General features: G+C 50.7%; 1 protein-coding gene across 5 annotated transcripts in view; it reads right to left on the bottom strand.

Annotated features, from left to right (window-relative positions):
• KSR2 (kinase suppressor of ras 2) overlaps positions 1 to 17,372 on the bottom strand; it is a 436,140-nt gene that overhangs the window by 71,564 nt on the left and 347,204 nt on the right. For all 5 annotated transcript variants that reach the window (XM_053205478.1, XM_053205476.1, XM_027043814.2 and 2 more), the window contains exons 10-14: positions 16,142 to 16,307; positions 8,291 to 8,332; positions 7,558 to 7,630; positions 3,741 to 3,789; positions 1,448 to 1,815 (exon numbers count right to left, since the gene is read on the bottom strand). In XM_053205478.1, the coding sequence (XP_053061453.1) occupies positions 1,448 to 1,815; positions 3,741 to 3,789; positions 7,558 to 7,630; positions 8,291 to 8,332; positions 16,142 to 16,307 (698 nt within the window). The remainder of the gene's footprint in view (positions 1 to 1,447; positions 1,816 to 3,740; positions 3,790 to 7,557; positions 7,631 to 8,290; positions 8,333 to 16,141; positions 16,308 to 17,372) is intronic.

Here is a 17,372-nt window from a genome sequence, read left to right on the forward strand (position 1 = left end):
AAGGACCAGCCCCCTGTCTGACCTGCCTGCTGACCACAGACATATCCAAGAGCCCAGCTACTGGGCCTGGCTCAGCACAGAACTGTCCATAGAAGAGAGGAAAACTCTGAGTGTTGGGGGTAATTTGTTACTCAGCAAAAGCTTACTGATGCACTCACTTCATGGGAACAGCTCAGCCCCTACATCTGATCTGAGCTGGTTATTTGAGAGCCTCTTCTGTCCTTTTTAGAGTGGAGGACGACCATTTTTACCCTGGTCTAAGGACTGAAGAGCCATCTCCTGAAATCCAATCCTTTGAAAACATTTACCATCTGACACATGGGTTCCAGTCAATCCATCATCTGCATAACCAATGATGACAGACAATAACCCATTTTCTTCTGACCACTGAGGTCTTATAAATGGACTCAAGGATGCTCTGTATCACAAGGGAACAGACCCGAAACACACCAGCTCTTCCCTGAGCTCACAGCTCCTGCTACGCACCTGCCGAGAGGAGAGGCTTGCGTGTTTGAGATCGTATCGCTTGAGCTGAGAATGGGAAGCAGACAGCTCCTAAGTGACTCCTGGCATCACAGGCCAGTCCTGATGCAACGGGAGAACGGAAGCCAGAGGTGAAACACACACCAAAGGATAGTTTCACAACTGTTCGACTGAAACCAAAGCTATTTTTTTTTTTCCAATGCCCCATGTCACTGGGTGAGGTTAGAGAGCAAGTTCAGGAAAGTTGCTATCATTTGACGTTTTCTTAATGTCCGTTCTCTGTTAATTACCCCTTCTGTGCAGGTATCGACCGCGGACCCTGGATATTTAAGATAGCAATGGTAAAGCTCTCCACATGTCATCTGCTGCCTTAACGAAAGCCAGAGTAACAGCTGTCAGAATCTTAGTCCAGAATCGGCACAGCAGGGACCGAGGGCCAAATCCAGCTTTTATAAGTAAAGTTTTATTGGCACCCGGCCACGTACATCCACTTACATCTTGTCTGGGGCTCCTTTCCCACCACAGTGGCAGAGTGGAGCAGTTGCTACAGAAACGGTCTGGCCCATAAAGCCACAACTATTCTCTACTGGGCCCTTTACAGAAAAAGCCTGCCAACTTCCGATTTAGCCCAATCCGTTCAATTTACACGTGGAGACAGTGAGTCTCGGCGGTATCGTTTCACAAACACTCGGGGCACGGCGGGGGTGGAGGGGGGGGATCTAGAACCAACTTTCCTAACTTCCATTCAGTGCTCTCCCCGTGGCCCTGCTCTGCCAAAGAGTTTTACCATCAAAAGCACTTCCTGGACTCTCAAGTCTTAGAACCACACAATTATGAATCGGTAGAGCTGGAGACGCTCCATTCACCGGAACGACGAGTCAACCGGAAACCCCCACTTCTCAACTCTGCCAGAGGCACAGCTCTGGGGACGGACCCACGGGTGGGGATCCCCGGCAGGACTGACCTGGTGATGATGGCCAGGTGGGGTGGGCTCATGCAGGCACCCATGAAGAGCACCACGTTCTCATGCCGCGTCTGCCTGTAGGCCATCACCTCCCGCTTGAAGGCCTTGAGCTGTTCCTCATTATCCCTCTCGATGTCGATCAGCCGGATGGCCACCTCGCCATGCCAGCGGCCGTGATACACCTGCCCGAAGCGGCCCTTTCCAATGAGCTCGCCAATCTCCAGCTGCTCAAAAGGGATGTCCCACTCCTGCAGGAAGATGCTGGTCTGGCTGGCCTTGCGTGGGAAGCTCCGGGCTGAGAGCAGGGACAGGTTCATCTCCTCAAAATCGTCCTCTGACTCCTCGGCCTCGTCGTGGCCCTCTTCATTCTGTGGGCGGAAAGGGGAGAGCGGTCAGAGTGGCTCCTGACGCTGCCCCGCCTTCCCACGAGGTCCCACTGGGTCCCACTGGGACACGTCTCTATGTGCATTTTCGGCTGGTGTGCACACAGACCTATTAGTGCAGGCCACTCTCGTCTAGAATCGTATACAATGAAGGGGCTGAAAGGGAGATCGTGGTAATCCCACGCTCCTGTGCTAAGGGGGACACTGAGGTTCATGGAAGAGAAATGCTAGGGGGCCACCCATTCCGGCTTGCTGGGACTTCCCTGGTCTGGGCACTGAAAGTCCCCTTGGTGGGGGCACCTGACAGGCTCAGTCAGTACAGCATGTGATTCTTGATCTCAAGGTTGTAAGCTGGAGCCCCACACTGGGTGCAGAGATTACTTAAAGTCCCCTTGGGAAGTCCTTCAGTCCCAGCAAACAGAGTTGACTGGTCACCCTGGGAGATGCCCGGCTCTCTATCACACAGCCAGGCAGAGCTAGGGTTAAACCTCAGGTGTCTCAACTCCTAATATCCAACGCCCTCCTATTCTACCGTGATGTTTTGGCTTGTCTCCTTACGTGTGTGTGATAAAGGCAACAGGCTAAACTACGTGTGCCTCAGCTGTCTGCACACAACATGTGACGATCCTCAGTGGAGAGTGCCTTTTTTATTTCCCCCGGGGAATTTGGAATGGATGAGTCAGAAAAAGGGAGAGGTCACAGCTACTCTGCACAGGCCAGACACCTGGGCTTCCTATGCAGCCGCGAGGGCAGAGAGGCTGGCCGATAGGATGGGCTTAACAATCAGAAGAAATGAGTGGAAATCTGGCCTCTGTGTGACTTTGGGCAAGCCACGGGACTTCTCTGAGACTTCCTTTTTCCCCGTCATAAAGCGGAGCTGATAAAATCTGCCCCTGCGGATGGTGTGAGGTTTCCAATGACACGAAAGGCTGTTAAGTTCCTTGCACAGACCTGACCACCTGTATGCGACAGCGACTGGGCTTCCTGGGAAAATGCAGATTCCTGGGCCCCACCCAGAGCTGCTCAATCAGAAAGCAGCAGGCCAGGGCCAGAAATTCGCATTTTTATCCAGCACACCCACAGGGCCCCCGGACACTTAGGCGTGAGCACCACGGTCATTAGCCGCTCAAGGGCCAGGGACCCACCTTCCCAGCATGGGGGCTGGGAGTGTCCTGCCCCACGGCTTCTTTAGCTCCAGTGAGGGAGCAGCAGGCACCCCAGCCAGTGGGGATTCCCAGAGGCTTGGGGGCTGATTAAGCAGCCTGAGGCAGTGGCCCTTTGGCTGGCCGCTGGTCTTCCTGAGCCCAAACCTGAGCAAACTTGCCCCTCGCGGCCCACTCAGGAGAAACAACACAGGAAACACTGGCTTCCCCAGGGATAATTTTTCAACGACCACAACACCTGCCGAAAGGACCTGGTTTTCTCTGGAAACCCTGGCTCTATTCCTTTCAGTTCGGGGCACACCCGCAGGGCTAAGGAGTCCATGGTTCTTACCCAGGACACTTCGTTTATTCCTCCAGAAGTTCTGGCGGATGAGAAGAAGCCCCAGACCATTCTCAAAAGCCTGCCAGGCTCGGTGTCCCCAGGACTCTGCCTCCTCCCACGTGTTCTTTGGAAGGCAGTGGGGCACATCCCCCTTGGTACTCACCTGGCCCTAGGCCGATTTTTCCGCTAAGAATGTAAATCTCTTGCCAACGTCTGCACAGCTAGCTTTTCCGTGATGCACACTGTATAACGGCCTATTAGGCTTGGTGCTGGGAGGGGCCCCCGCTTGTTAGAACGTCCATCAAAAACAGGGCCACCCCACCGCCCGCCGCCCCAAGCCCTCCGCGTCACTAAAGACATCCATCGGCTCTGCCAAGCGCTGGGCAACTCCAGGGAAACAGGTGCATCCTCTCTCCAAATCTCACCTCTGAGGTTGGCTCCAGTTCAATTTGAAGTAATGGATTTCCTTCCAAGCTTTAAAGAAAAGAAAAATAGATGTGACCCTCGCGTGAAAAGGTAGGTCTGTGTATTGTTTAGCCGCGTATCAAGAGTCCTTGAACGAGAAGCCCTGGCCATCAAGCCTTCATCTCAAAATCCACTTCAACACTTGCGTCGAAACTAATCCATAACCTCCCCATGAAGAAGCGAGGACAAGGACACTGTTTTCAACAGACTTTCTGGGCTGCTCAGGGCTCATTTTTCTTTCTTGCTTTGGTTTCCACTAATCTAGCAGCTTCCTTATAAACTGGCCTAATGCCACAGGTGGAAGAATCCTCAGAACTCTGGGTGTGTGCTAGGAAAGAATGAACGAGACCTCTAACGTTCACTCGGGTTCGGAATCTTCTGGAAGAACCTTAGCGTTAGGGATTACAGGTACCCCCCCCCCCCACGCCCCCTGCTTTTTGAAAGTCGGCGCCATGCCACTTTGCTTTTATGAAAGATCTACACTGGTGTCTGTTTTGCTGACCAAAAGAAATTCCAAGACTTTTGCTTTTGTGGAAAAGGGTGACAAGCGAAAGTTGCCTTCAGCTTTTGCTTTGCCGCAAGCCATTACGGAGGCAGCGGGCACCCTGAGCAGTGTGAGTGATGCCTCCAAGCTCCTTCCCTGGGCACTACCCTCAGCATCTCAGCCTCAAGCCTCCACACCTTTGAGCAGTATCCATGAGCATCTGTGCTTTATCTCGATTTATTTTGTGCATCCGTTAGCAAGATGCGTCCTAAGGTATCAGAGAAGCCTAAGGGAGAAAGTTCTCAGGTCTGGGGACACCCGCCAATTTTTGCATTATAAATGAATGATAATCGCGTCTTCGCATGACACCATGTTGGCCTATGAAAGGTTTTGTAGGAATGCTCTACTTTCGGATAGTGGGGGAAACCTGCATGTGTCAGGAACGGGGCAAGGCCCTCCGAGGGATACAGAGTCGAAACCTGCGTGGCTCCTGACTTTGGGGACTATTATGTTACTACCGAAGGGACGACAGCAAGTACGGAGATATCGTGCAGGAAGGCTGAAAGTGACACGGGCCAAAAGTCAGGCATGAACTGAATAGACGGAGCATGATGGAAATTCCCCGGAGAGATTATGGGATGTGGTTTGAAAACTCGCAGTGTTTGAGTTGGCTGGATGTTGCCAATCACGGTGAACCGGGATGCGTGGAGTGAGAACGAACAAAACCGTATCTGGAAGGACTGGAAGACACAGGTGGGAGCACGCACGCGCGTATGCTTGGGTCCGTGCGCGAGTGTGATGCAGTCTTGAGCTCGTGAGCTGCAGCTGTTCTGAGCGTGGGCGCAGGCTGAGTGCAGGGCTGGGGAGGGATCAGTGTGTTTGCGTGTGTGAGTACTAAGTATAGACTGGGTACTGCGTGGGTATTATGGGATGTGCTCTGTGCAGGGGTTGTTCTGGGCACACGTGAGCTGGGTGTACCCCGTGGGGGATGTGGGGGGCTCACCGTGTGTTGACAGCTGGGTACGTACTGGGGTGTGAGGGGAGTGTTGGAGCACATGGCATGTGACGGGGACGTGGGGGACAGTGTGTGTTAGAGGTGTTTCTGGGGGTGTGTTTTCGGAGTAGAGGAGGTGTATGTGTTTACGGAGTGCAGTGGGGAGACTGTAACTGGGCTGCTGAAGGCACAGAACCGGCGGCAGGAAGGAATCACAATGAACACCTCTGGAAGCTTAGCAGGGGCCCCTACCCACCCCCTCACTTGAGGGGCCACCGCTCTCCTAACCCTGAGACCCCAAGAGGCTGCTGACCCTGCAGACAGAGCCAACCCACTTCCGGGAGGGGCTCTTGGCCAGAGGGAGTCTGAGAGGCTGCAAGAACGAAAGGGGGAGAGAAGGGTGGGTCACAAAGTGCCCTCTGCCTTCCTATCAACCAATCATTTACGGCCCGGCCAGCCCCGGGAACATCTGCCGGGAACTTGGCATTTTGGGGAGATCCGGGTGGAACAAGGCAGCTGGAGTCCCTCCTCACCCAACAACAAACCAGGAGCCTTCCTCTGCCTGCATCAAGGCGTGATTACAGTCACTGGGCGATTAAATTACTTCTTCCTGTGAAGTGTTAGTGGCCGTCACTCCATGCACTTTTAAGCAGACCGCAAGCAGCTACCGACGCCGTATTTCGCGGGCGCTCCCCGACTGCCAGTTAATAACCCGGAGTTCGTCTTGCACACATTGTGGAATTGGCTTATGTGCAGCAGAGGAACGACCCGGAGCTGGAAGTCAGCACCATCTCCCTGGCAAACTGCTGCCCCCTTGATTTCACGGATGTACCACCTGGGTCTTTAACAAAGTCCGTAACATGGGGCAGGAAGGGCGCAGCAGTTAGCGGGGAGGCAGAGGAACAACCAAATGGGCAAAAGTGTGAGTTGGGAAACCGGTCGGATCAAAATTAGGTCTCCAGCATGCCCTACGCTTGGGCCACCGGCCGAAGAAGTTAAGTCAAGGAAGGTGGTTTCACTGCGGCTGCACAAACAATACCCCACCTAGAAAGAGAGTGTGTGTCCCAAGGACGCCAAAGGTGCCACGTACAGAGACAGTCACTGCAGTGCTGTTTACAACAGTGAACTATGGGAAGATAGGAGATCTGGCAAGAGGGAAATGGTTAGGGCCATTGTTCTACATCGATAATAGTATTTTACAGCCATGGAGACCAAGGTCTATGAAGAGTCTGAGATCATATGAAAAATGCAATGCTATAGCTTTTTAAAGGGATAACAAAGCAGGCTGGAAAGGGCATATATCATGAGTCACAAGTATATAAAAACACAAGAGACAGAGCACACATCAAAATTCTGAGCACACATCAAAATTCTAAGGGTGATATGATTATGAGTGATTAGTTTCCCTGGTTTTTTTTTTTTTTTATTTTTACAGAACAGTCCACATTTCCCAAAATTAGTTTGTATTATTTTTATAATGGTATAAACCAGGGGCCAGAAAACTTGGTCTGTAAAGGGCCAGAGAGTAAATCTTTTAGACTTTGCAGGCCGTATGGTCTCTGTTGGGAGCGATTCAACTCTGCTGTTGTAGTCTGAGAGCCACCAGAGACAGTATGTCGTAAACAAATGGGCATGGTTGTGTTGCGATAAAACTTTATTTATAATTTTTTTTAATGTTTATTTATTTCTGAGAGAGAGAGAGACAGAGTGTGAGTGAGGGAGGGGCAGAGAGAGAGAGGGAGACCCAGAATCTGAAGCAGGCTCCAGGCTCCGAGCTGTCAGCACAGAGCCCGACGCGGGGCTCAAATTCACCATGAGATCATGACCTGAGCCGAAGACAGATACTCAACCGACTGAGCCACCCAATAAAACCTTATTTATAAAAACAAGGGGCAAACAGGATTTGTCCCATAGACTGTAGTTTGCTGACCCCTGGTATCAGCCTAAATTATTCTTTTTAAAGGGAGGGACAATGACGTAGAATAACCGTTCTTTCATTAAGTTCTAGCTATTACAGAAAGGTAGCTTTCTGATCATAGAAAAGTCTGGGGACCCTGAAGAAACGGTCCAGCCCCTGGAAATCACACTTGACAAGCAGGGTCAGGGCACAAAGCACAGACGACTTGTTGGGCCTAGGCTGAGGGAGGCTGTCATCCTGTCCCTCTCCTTGAGTCATTCCCGTGTCTCTCTCTCCCTCAGTATCCCGCCCCATCAATTCCAGGACCAGGAAGACAGAAGACAGTGACCCTGAGCAGACTGAAGACCCAGGACAGGAGAAGGAGGTCTCTGTTCCACTTACATTGGATTCGAGGTCACCGGATGCAGGATGACCTGGGGCGCCCGGGTCGGCGTCTCTGGCACTGGCACTACATCTGAGAGGCAGACGTGAGAGTCAGAAATCCAACATAGAGTCCACAGTCTCCCCGCAAAGACCTAATTGCTGGGAGATGGGGCAGCGAGTAACGTCTCACCAGATCATGGTGCCCCTGGGGCTGGCCAGTCCCCTCTGTCCCTTCCTCAACCACTTGCGCTTTTCCTGCTCAGAAGCACCAGTGTTCTAAGATGACATCCTGAACCAAATGCCCCACTCTTGACTAGGGGCTGCCAGAACTCCAAGCCTCTGACCCGAAGCATCCACTGGTCACCTCCAAATCACCCCCCAACTCCTGAGTTCTCTTTGGGATGGGGAGGCCACTTGGTTTCACGTCTCCCAGTGCCCAACTCACCTCTGACCACCTCTCCCCTGCCACGTGGGCTCTGGACCCCTCCTTACCCTGGCCTGTCCTTCTATTGCAGACCACCTCCTCAGGCCTTGCCCTTGAGCCTTGGGATCTCCTTGGTACCACTGTGCCCTTGGGGCCTCTCAGTCTTTCCTTTTCCAACTCTACGTCCCACCATTATCCTGGGGTCTATTGGTCCCACCGCCATCCTCTTTGAGCTTGCCCATCCCAACAACCTCCGCCTTCATCCATTCCAGCAACCCACGCACTCAGCAGGCTCGTTCAGAAGGGCCTGAGCGTGCACGGACTCACCTGGGAAGATGAACTGCTGTTTGTACTTGTAGTAGTGGGACGCTGGCAAAAGAATGAAAATACCAACGTGAGCACTGCCCCGAGCTGTCCCTGCAAGTAACAGATTGGGTTCCCACAGCCACCACATGGGTTCCCTGCCCACCCTCGAGGGGTTCCAGATTTCTGCAGACCTTCTGAATGACAAGGGGCTGAGAGCATGTATAAAGGAAGCAGAGCTCTGGACATCCAAGCCAACCCTCCCACGGGCAGCTCCCGGAGAACAGAGAGTCACCCAGAGCACAATCCCATTTTTGTTAACTGCACAGGGATACATACACACAGAGAAAAGTCTGTGAAACCATAATCTAAAATAGTCATTTTTTCCCCTCTTTGATTACAGACGCTTTCAAAAAATCCTTTAGGACACAATGAGATATCATCTCACACCTGTTAAGATGTCTACTATCAAAAAGAGAAAAGAGAAGTGTGGTGAGGGGAAGGAGAAAGGGGAAAGAGTGGGGTGCTGTGGGTAGGAATGCAAACTGGCACAGCCATTGGGGAAAACAGCATGGGGGTGCCACAAAAAAAATAGCACTACCACGTGATCCAGCTTCTGGGAATATATCCGAAGGAAATGAAATCACTATTCCTGGAACGATAATCTGCACCCCCGTGTTCACTGCAGCATTATTTACAAGAGCCAAGACATGGAAGCAACTCAAGGGTCCACTGATGGGTGAACGGATAAAGCAAATGGTACACGTACACACACACACACACACACACACACACACACACAATACATGTACACATGTACATACAATGGAATGCTATTCAGTCTTAAAGAAAAGAAGGAAATCCTGCCATTTGCAACATGGATGGACCTCGAGGGCACCGTGCTAAGTGAATTAAGTCAGACAGAGAAAGATACTGTATGAGATCACGTAACATGCGGAATTTGAAAACAAAAAAATTCATAGAAACAACCAGATGGGTTAGGGAACAGGCTGAAGCTGGTCAAAAGGTACAGACTTCCAGTCAGAAGACAAATGAAGTCCTGGCGAGGTAACGCACATCATAGTGACTACAGTTCACAATTACTGTTCTGTATCTTTGAAAGTTGCTGAGGGTAGATCTTAAAAGTTCTCATCACAAGGAGGAAAATTTGTAACTGTGGGTGGTGACGGATAGAAACTTGGACTGTGGTGATCATTTCCCAGCACACATATGTACCAAATCATTACCTTGTGCGCCTTAAGCATATACAATGTTATATGTCAATTACATCTCCACAAAATTGGGAAACTATGCATTTCCTGTGTTTTTCAAATTTTCTACATTGAGCATTGTATTAGTTTTCCTGTTGCTGCTGTAACAAATTATGACACACTTGGTGGCTTAAAATAGCACATTTATCTTCTTATAGTTCTGGAGGTCGGAGGTGCTGGAATAAGTCGTAAGGGGCTAAAAGCAAGGTGTTGCCAGGGCTGGTTCTTTCCAGAAGCTCCAGAGGAGAATCCGTGCCTTGCCTCTTCCAGCTGTTAGAGCCTGCCTGCACTTCTTGGCTCTGAGCCGACTCTAGTCTCTGCTCCCCTTGTCCTGACATCACCTCCTACCGTCTCTGACCTTCTTGTCTCCCTCTTATAAGGACGCTTGTGGTTACATTTAGGATCCATCTGGATAATCCAGGGTAATCTTCCCACCTCAGGATCCATAACTTAATCATCCCTGCAAAGTCAAGTCACCTATAAAGTCACATATCCACAGATTCTGGGGTTAGAGCGTGGTGAGTTTGGGGGTACCATTATTCTGTCTACCACAAGCATGGGTTAATTTCTGTATTTAGGGAAAAAAGAAATTTCCTCAACTTCACTGCTGATTCACCCACAATTCATTTTACTCCCAGTCCCAGTTCCGGACATCCCCGAGGTTCCTCATGTTACCCCCCCTTACTCCTGTGGGGTGGAGGGCCTGGAGCAGGGGTGGGGGACAAGGGTATCGTGGGCAGTGGAGAGGCCACACTGAGCAGGAATGGGGTCAGATAGGAGTCCAAATTGGTGAACGTGCTTCCAGAAACAATTTTATTACCTGCAGGGACAGGACTCACCAAGCTGACTCACCAAGCATTACTGCAGTGGTTCAGAGGCTGGGGCCAGGGGTTGACAAGCCATGGCCCAGGGGCCAAATCTGGACCATCACCTGCTTTTGTCCATAAAGTTTTACTGGAACACAGTCACATTCATTCATTTGCATGCTGTCTCTGGCTGCCGACATGCTATGACGTCAGAGCTGAATATTTGCAACAACAGAGACTATATGGCCCACAACATCTAAAATATTACCATCTGGCCCGTGATAGAAAAAGTTTGTTGACTTCCGGTTTAAAGCAAAGATGAGCTGGACAGCAGGAGTAGGAGGCTGATCCTGTAGGGCTGAATCCTCACTCTTCCTTTGGCTGTTTGTAAAAGCTTGGGCAGCTCTCTCCGAGTCTCAGTTTCCACGGGATAATCACAGTCTTTCCCTCGCAGGGCTGAGATCATCATTCCATGAGGTAAGAGTGCATAGTGGTGCTGAATAAGCATTCGCTGCAGCGAATAAGCCAATATCTTTCTAAGCTCTCTTAATAAACAGACAAGAATGATTTATAATTAAGAGAAAATCGGTTTCAAAGAGCGAAGTCATTAGCTGCCCCCGAGGCTGGAACTGATTTATTAACTCCCCAGGACAGAGAGGGGCCTGGTACCAGTGGGTGCACAACTCGTGTTTATTGAATTAATCAACTCTCTCCTAGCACAGCGATCCCCAAATATCCCAGATAGTTGGGATCCAAACGGATGCATTTCCTGATTCTGGAAAATGAGGTGCCCAGGGTGAGAAGCAACTCAGTCAAGGTCACAGAGCAAAGCTTTAAAACAAAACCAACCTCCAGGACTTCAAGGACCTTTCTTTCTTCTGTTAGATAACTTAGGTTTTGTTTTTTGTTTTTTCATCGCACGCAGTCAACAAGAGGCTAAAATTAAAAAAGAGAAAACTACCCAGGGTTCTCAAGAAGCTTAGCTGATCTCTTCCCTCCCCAGCGGGGACGGGGGATTCGGTGTCTGCAGCAAAGGATAGCCAGCAGTGACATTCTTTTATGGAGCGGCAGCTGGGCGAGGGACAGCAAAAACCGCTCTGACAAGGGACAGGGGTCAGGCACAGGGACACTGGCGAAGGTCTCCACGCACAGAGCCAGCCCCCTCCCTCCTCAACCCCTCCGTGTGCCAGAGAACAGCTCGTTCCTGATGATGAATCTGAGTGGCTCCTGACTCCCTGGCATTGACGAGGTCTTGGGAACTGGGAGTCCTCAGGTGGCTGGAGGCCAGAGAGATACACAGGCCACTCTGAAGGCACTTCACTTCTACCCCGAAACCCTCCTTCCCTCCTTCCTTCCCTAAGGCCTCCCCCCAAAGCAGCCTGGATCGTCTTCTAGAAGGAAGGATGGAGGGTAAGTCATCTTCTGCCTACACCCTTTAAATAAAATCTGGATTCCTGCCGTGGCCCTGCAAGGCCCGGCCAAGCCTCATCCCTGTAGCTCTGAGTCCTACCTGGTGCCACTTTTCCCTTATTCACGGCATTCGGGCCACGGGGACATTTTTGCAGCTCTTTCCAGGGGCAGGGCCTTTGCGCATGCTCCCCTCCCTCTGCCCAGCCAACTCTCCCCCATCTTCAGAACTCAGACACCTCGGACCCTTCAACCTCAACTTGCTCTCCTCTTGAACTTGCTGTATGGCTGCTGTACCGCCGTTCTTTCCCTTCATGGCACTTGGTGCAACTCATTTCAGGTGTGCATCTGTGTGGTTAACCCGTCTCTCCCGCGAAGCTATAGACTCCACGAGAACAGGGGCTGTGGCAGGCCGAGTGAGGCCGCTCTGCCCAAGACGTCCACAACCTGATCCCTGGAGACTGCGACTACATCCGCTTCCATGACAAGGGTCCTTCCAAGAGGGAGGCAGACGGGTCGGAGTTAGAGTCAGAGATGCGATCACGGAAACAGAGGTGGGAGTGCGGTGGGGCCGTGTGCAAAGGAACGCAGGCAGCCACTGGAGGCTCAGGAAAGGCAAGGAAGTGGATTCCCCCCTAGCACCTCAGGAGCAACCAGCCCTGTGGACACCAGTGAAACGGATTTTGGACTTGGGACCTCCATCACTGTAAGACAGCACTTCTGGGCTGGTTTTCTTTTTAATATATGAAATGTATTGTCAAATTGTTTTCCATACAACAGCCAGTGCTCATCCCAAAAGATACTTCTGGGCTCTTTTAAGCCACCAAACTTGTGATGATTTGTTACGGCGGCCACTGGAAACTCAAACAGGGCACGTCTGGTGTGCATACGGCTCTATACCTAGTGCCTTGTATACCATGGGTACATAGTAGATGTTCAATAAACATGTCTTATGATGGATGCAGTCTGAGGGCCAGAAAATGACTTGAAGAGAAAAATCTGCAGCCTTGGGCAGTGCATGAATTTCAAGTCATTCACTCACTCACTCATTCATTCATTCATTCGAAAAAAACCCCATTTAATTAGTGCCTTAAGCTGTAGGCAATGTGTTGGCCTTCAGGTGTAGAAGCGTGAATGAAGCAGACATGTTTCCCAGTCTCACGAAGCTGATAATTCTGATTGTCACAGAGGACACGGACACTAAATAAGTTAATAAATGAACAAAATCATGGTAGGGAAGGAGCACTGTGGAGCATAAAGACGGAATCAGGGCAGAGTGAAGGGAGGCAGGGGGTGCTGAAAGGGAGGAAGCACACCCATAAGCCACCTGCCATGTCAAACATGGCCCCAGGATTCAGAAGCAAGTGGCGGAGAACAAGGAGGTCAATCATAAATCCTACCAAGCCTGTACCTTTGTTTTCCAACTAAAAACCCTTCTTCTGTATGTCCTGAGGTCAACATGTGAGCCAGATGCCTGTTAACCCCATAGACCCTTCTGGAAAAGAATGTTCTAGGTACCAGTCAATGCTGAGAACATTATGATGCCTAGGTATTAGCCAGAATAGTCTTCAAAAACCCAACATTTGGCAGGGAACCATAACCACAGCTGCCTTTCCCATCAACAGAGGCTTGTAGTCAAGGGTGTGACGGGTGACTAGGACCTTGTGTGAATAAGACAGGCACTTGTCATTCTGAGGGAATTTTGCTAAAACCTCCTAAGTCAAGGGAGAAGGTCTGGCTGCTCTTCTGGAAGGTCCCATTTTGTTTTCCACTTCAATATTGCATTTTGTGATTATTGTTCAATTATAAAACGGGTGCGTTCCTTGGTACTCTATACACTGTAGCAATGCATAAAATAAAATTTTTCTTCTTAGAAACAGCTGCCAGGAAGTTCTTGCAGGCTTTTTTGTGCATATACAAATAGACAAGTATATATACACATGCGTATAAACATACGACTATATATAATTATTTTAGAATAAATAGGATTTTATTATACCAACTGCTTTGCAAATCACTTGTTTTCCCACTTACAAGACATTGTAGATACCTTGCATGTCAGGATATCCACAAAGAACCACCCCATTCTTTTTAAGGGTGGCTGAATATTTGGTTATGTAGATATATTACAGTGTATTCAACCATTCCTCTCTTGATTGTATTTAACCATTCCCCACTTGGGTTGAGTCCAAAGTTTTCACTATCACAATGAAATCCTTACGCACAGATCCCTGTACCCTATGCGAGCATATCTGTATATAAAGTCTTAGAAGTCATATCACTGGTCCACGGAATGTACCTATAAAACTTTGACGGACAATGTGAAATTACCTCCTCAAAAAGGATTAATTCGATCCCTGCTCTGAATGCCAGGGTATGGGAGGATTTCATCTTGATTTCCACAATTCGGATTACGCCCCTATTAATTAGCAGTGATGATGAGAAACGCCAGAAATGGTAGCCATGGCAACTTGTTATTCTTATGTTTATGTAATAATGGAACCAGCTGGCATGTGTCAAGACCTTCAGCGAGACACTCGCTCTGCTCAACTCGGTACATGTATGATGAGGTGTGGTCCTTCCACGATTCTATGGAGTAGATGCTTTTATCATTATTCCCATTTTACAGATGAGGAAACAGAGGCACAGAGAGGTAACTGGTTTGCTCCAGCACGACGCCGAGATTGAGCAGTAGAGCTGGGATTTCAACCCAAGCAGCCCAGCTCCAGAGCCCATACTCCTAACTGCTGTTCTAAAGTCCCTGCCCTCGGAGGACCCCTCAGCCCACACCCCAAATGACGTCACTGTCATGAGATGCTCTGGAGTAGGTGCGGATCACTGGCAGGCTAGCAGCAAACGGGCAAGGACCCGTCCTTGGGGACCCTGCCCCAAAGAGTGAGGGAGCTAAGGGAAACAGTGATCACCCTGGGTTAGCCAGGTCTCTCACCAGCAGAGTCCTCTAGGGACAGAAAGAGCTGTGGCACTCTGACATACAGGTCTCCCCTCAGAGGTCCCCTCCCAGCCCCTGGCCCATAAGGAAGCAGTGCAGCAGTTTCCGGGGAAATTCCCTGAAGTCAGTGTCTGGGAATGGGACGGAGCAGGGGTAAGAAAGTGCCCAGACCCGCTTCCCCCCAGGTTTGGGGCGGAGGGACGGTCATGGAGTGTCAAAGCGCCCTTCTTGCATTTGCCCCCTTCCAGTGAAGCAGAAATGGACCATCCTGCAGGTGGCAGGGGGAGCACCCAGTCCGTGGACACAGCAGGCGGTTTTTGCCTAATTGACTCTGGGAGGCACTCGCTGGAATGATTCCAGCTGGTGACTCACATTATGGTCCTTGCTGGCTGCCCAGTGAGTGAGTGGTCCTCATACCAGACAGATACAAGACTTCCTCAGGCTTGAACGTAACCAAAAAATCCCAATCTTGCAAGACTTCAAAATGTGCCCTCCTCCTATGGACATAGCCCAGATCAAAACAGTGCGGGTAGGTGACAGCTTGTCCTGAAACGGGTAGTTGTATCTGGGTTTGGCCAGGTGTGGGTTTGGGCCTTCATCTGCCTACTGGTCACTCCGTCATGGCTGATGAGGCTTGGAAGTGTGACCCGTGACCACAGGACCGGGGATTTTTCCCTCTGCATGAAACCTGCAGGCTTAGGTGGAAATCAGTCCCTAGATCAGCACTGTCCAGTGGAACTTTCAGCGATGATAAAAATGTTCTATGCTTGCACTGTCCAATATGGCAGCCACCAGCCACCAGTGGCTAATGGGTAATTAAAATGTGGCTACCGTGGCTGAGGAATTAAAATTTTAACCATATTTAATTTTAATTCATTTCAATTTAAATGGCCACAGGTGGCTAGAGAGTACCAGAGGGAACAACGCCGTTCTAGACTCTGGTTCCACGGCCAAGTCAGACCTCATCCCACCGGCCTCTTTCCTGACATCAGCTGTGGTGCTGCAAATATGGCTGAGCTAGAAAATCCTTAGGGCCCTAGAAGAGGAAGTGGGCTGGGCAGGACCTCAGAAGAGGTAGGAAGACTCTTAGGTCTGGCGCACCTGAGCAGAGAAAGATCTCTTTCTTAAGTCGAATGACAAAGGAGGCCAAGAAGCCAAAACATGAGTGGCTTCTCCAGCATCTCATAGCCCGGTGCACAGTCTCAGATCCACAGCTAGGTACTCTGGAATTTATGAGCTGGGAGAACCTTCTGGATCCTCTCATCCATCTCATCCTCTGAGATCAGATAAAGTAATATGTGGTGACTGACCTGAACATAGTAAGACTCACCCGCATCTCTTCAACCCATCACCTTTAAGCGTGGACCGGCTGGACATGGCTCTGGTTCGAACCCAACCTCCCCCTCCCGCGGCCCCCGCGACTCCCCAAGTGCAAAGGTACCTGGCAGGTTGAAGTTCTTCTGCCTTGTGCACTGTGGGGAAGGGTGCAGGGGAGAAGGCGGCGTGGCACTGGGAGGGAGGGGGGGTGCTGGCGAGGAAGGCGTGGAGGATGTCGTGGATGAGGGGTTGCTGCTCGAGTCCGGCTGGTAAGGGACAGGGATGTGGTCCTGCGGAAAGAAAACAGGGCAGGGGACAGGGACAGGCACAGATGCAGAGACACGTGAGTGAGAGTGAGCAAGCAGGAAGGAACCCCACCCCGGCATCCTTAGTCCCCCCCTTTCCTCAGCCACCAGAACCTTCCAAAGTCCCACCTGCTTCATCATCCCCACCTGCAAGCTGCGTTGCATCCAGCTGTGGAAGGAACAGTTTCTGGCATCAATTTCCTGTCCGCTGTTTGGACTCCGGACTGAAAGGTTACCACATAATGAAAGCCACGGAGGTGACAGCCAAGCTCCCTGTGCCTTTTTGATTTTGGAAAGTCCCACGCCGAGGTGCCCAGAGTGCTCTTTCCATCCTAACACCTCTCCTCCCAAGTGTTTATTAAAGAATCGACAGCCTGGCCGCTCCAGAGAGAACGCGAAAGCATCTTCCCTCACGTGTCAGGCGGAGCCGGCGTGGCCTCTGCTGGGCCCCGAACCTGCTCTAAGCAAACCCGAAGACGGAACCCCCGCATACACCCTCAGAAGGGCCCTGGCGGCGGTGGGATCGGGAGCCGGGTAGTGGCTTGAATGGTGTCCCTCAAAAGACCTGCCCCCTGGGAAACTCAGAACGTGAGCCTATCTGGGAAAAAAGGTCTTTGCAGATGTCATTAAGGTACAGATCTCAAGAGGAGATCATTCTGGATTCAGGTGGGTCCTGAATCCCATTCCAGGTGCCCTTATAAGAAATGGAAAATGAGAGACACACACAGAGGAAAAGACCCCATGAAGACAGAGATAGAGACTGGATTGTCGCATCTATAAGCCAAGGAACACTTAGGATTGCCAGAGCCACCAGAGGTTAGGGAAGAGGCATGGAATGGATCCTCGCTCAGAGCCTCCAAAAGGAACCAATCCCACACTAACACCTTGATTTCGGACTTCCGGCCTCCAGAACTGCGAGGGGGAAAAAAGGCCTGTTGTTTAAGCTGCCCAGTTTGTGGTCATTTGTTAAGGCAGCCCCAGGAAACTAAAACCAGCAGGAGCCCGAGTCAGGCAAACCCAGATTCAAATCCCATAGCCACCCCTTCCCCA

The sequence above is a fragment of the Acinonyx jubatus genome, chromosome D3, assembly GCF_027475565.1.
Source record: "Acinonyx jubatus isolate Ajub_Pintada_27869175 chromosome D3, VMU_Ajub_asm_v1.0, whole genome shotgun sequence".
In the NCBI taxonomy this organism is placed as follows: domain Eukaryota; kingdom Metazoa; phylum Chordata; class Mammalia; order Carnivora; family Felidae; genus Acinonyx; species Acinonyx jubatus.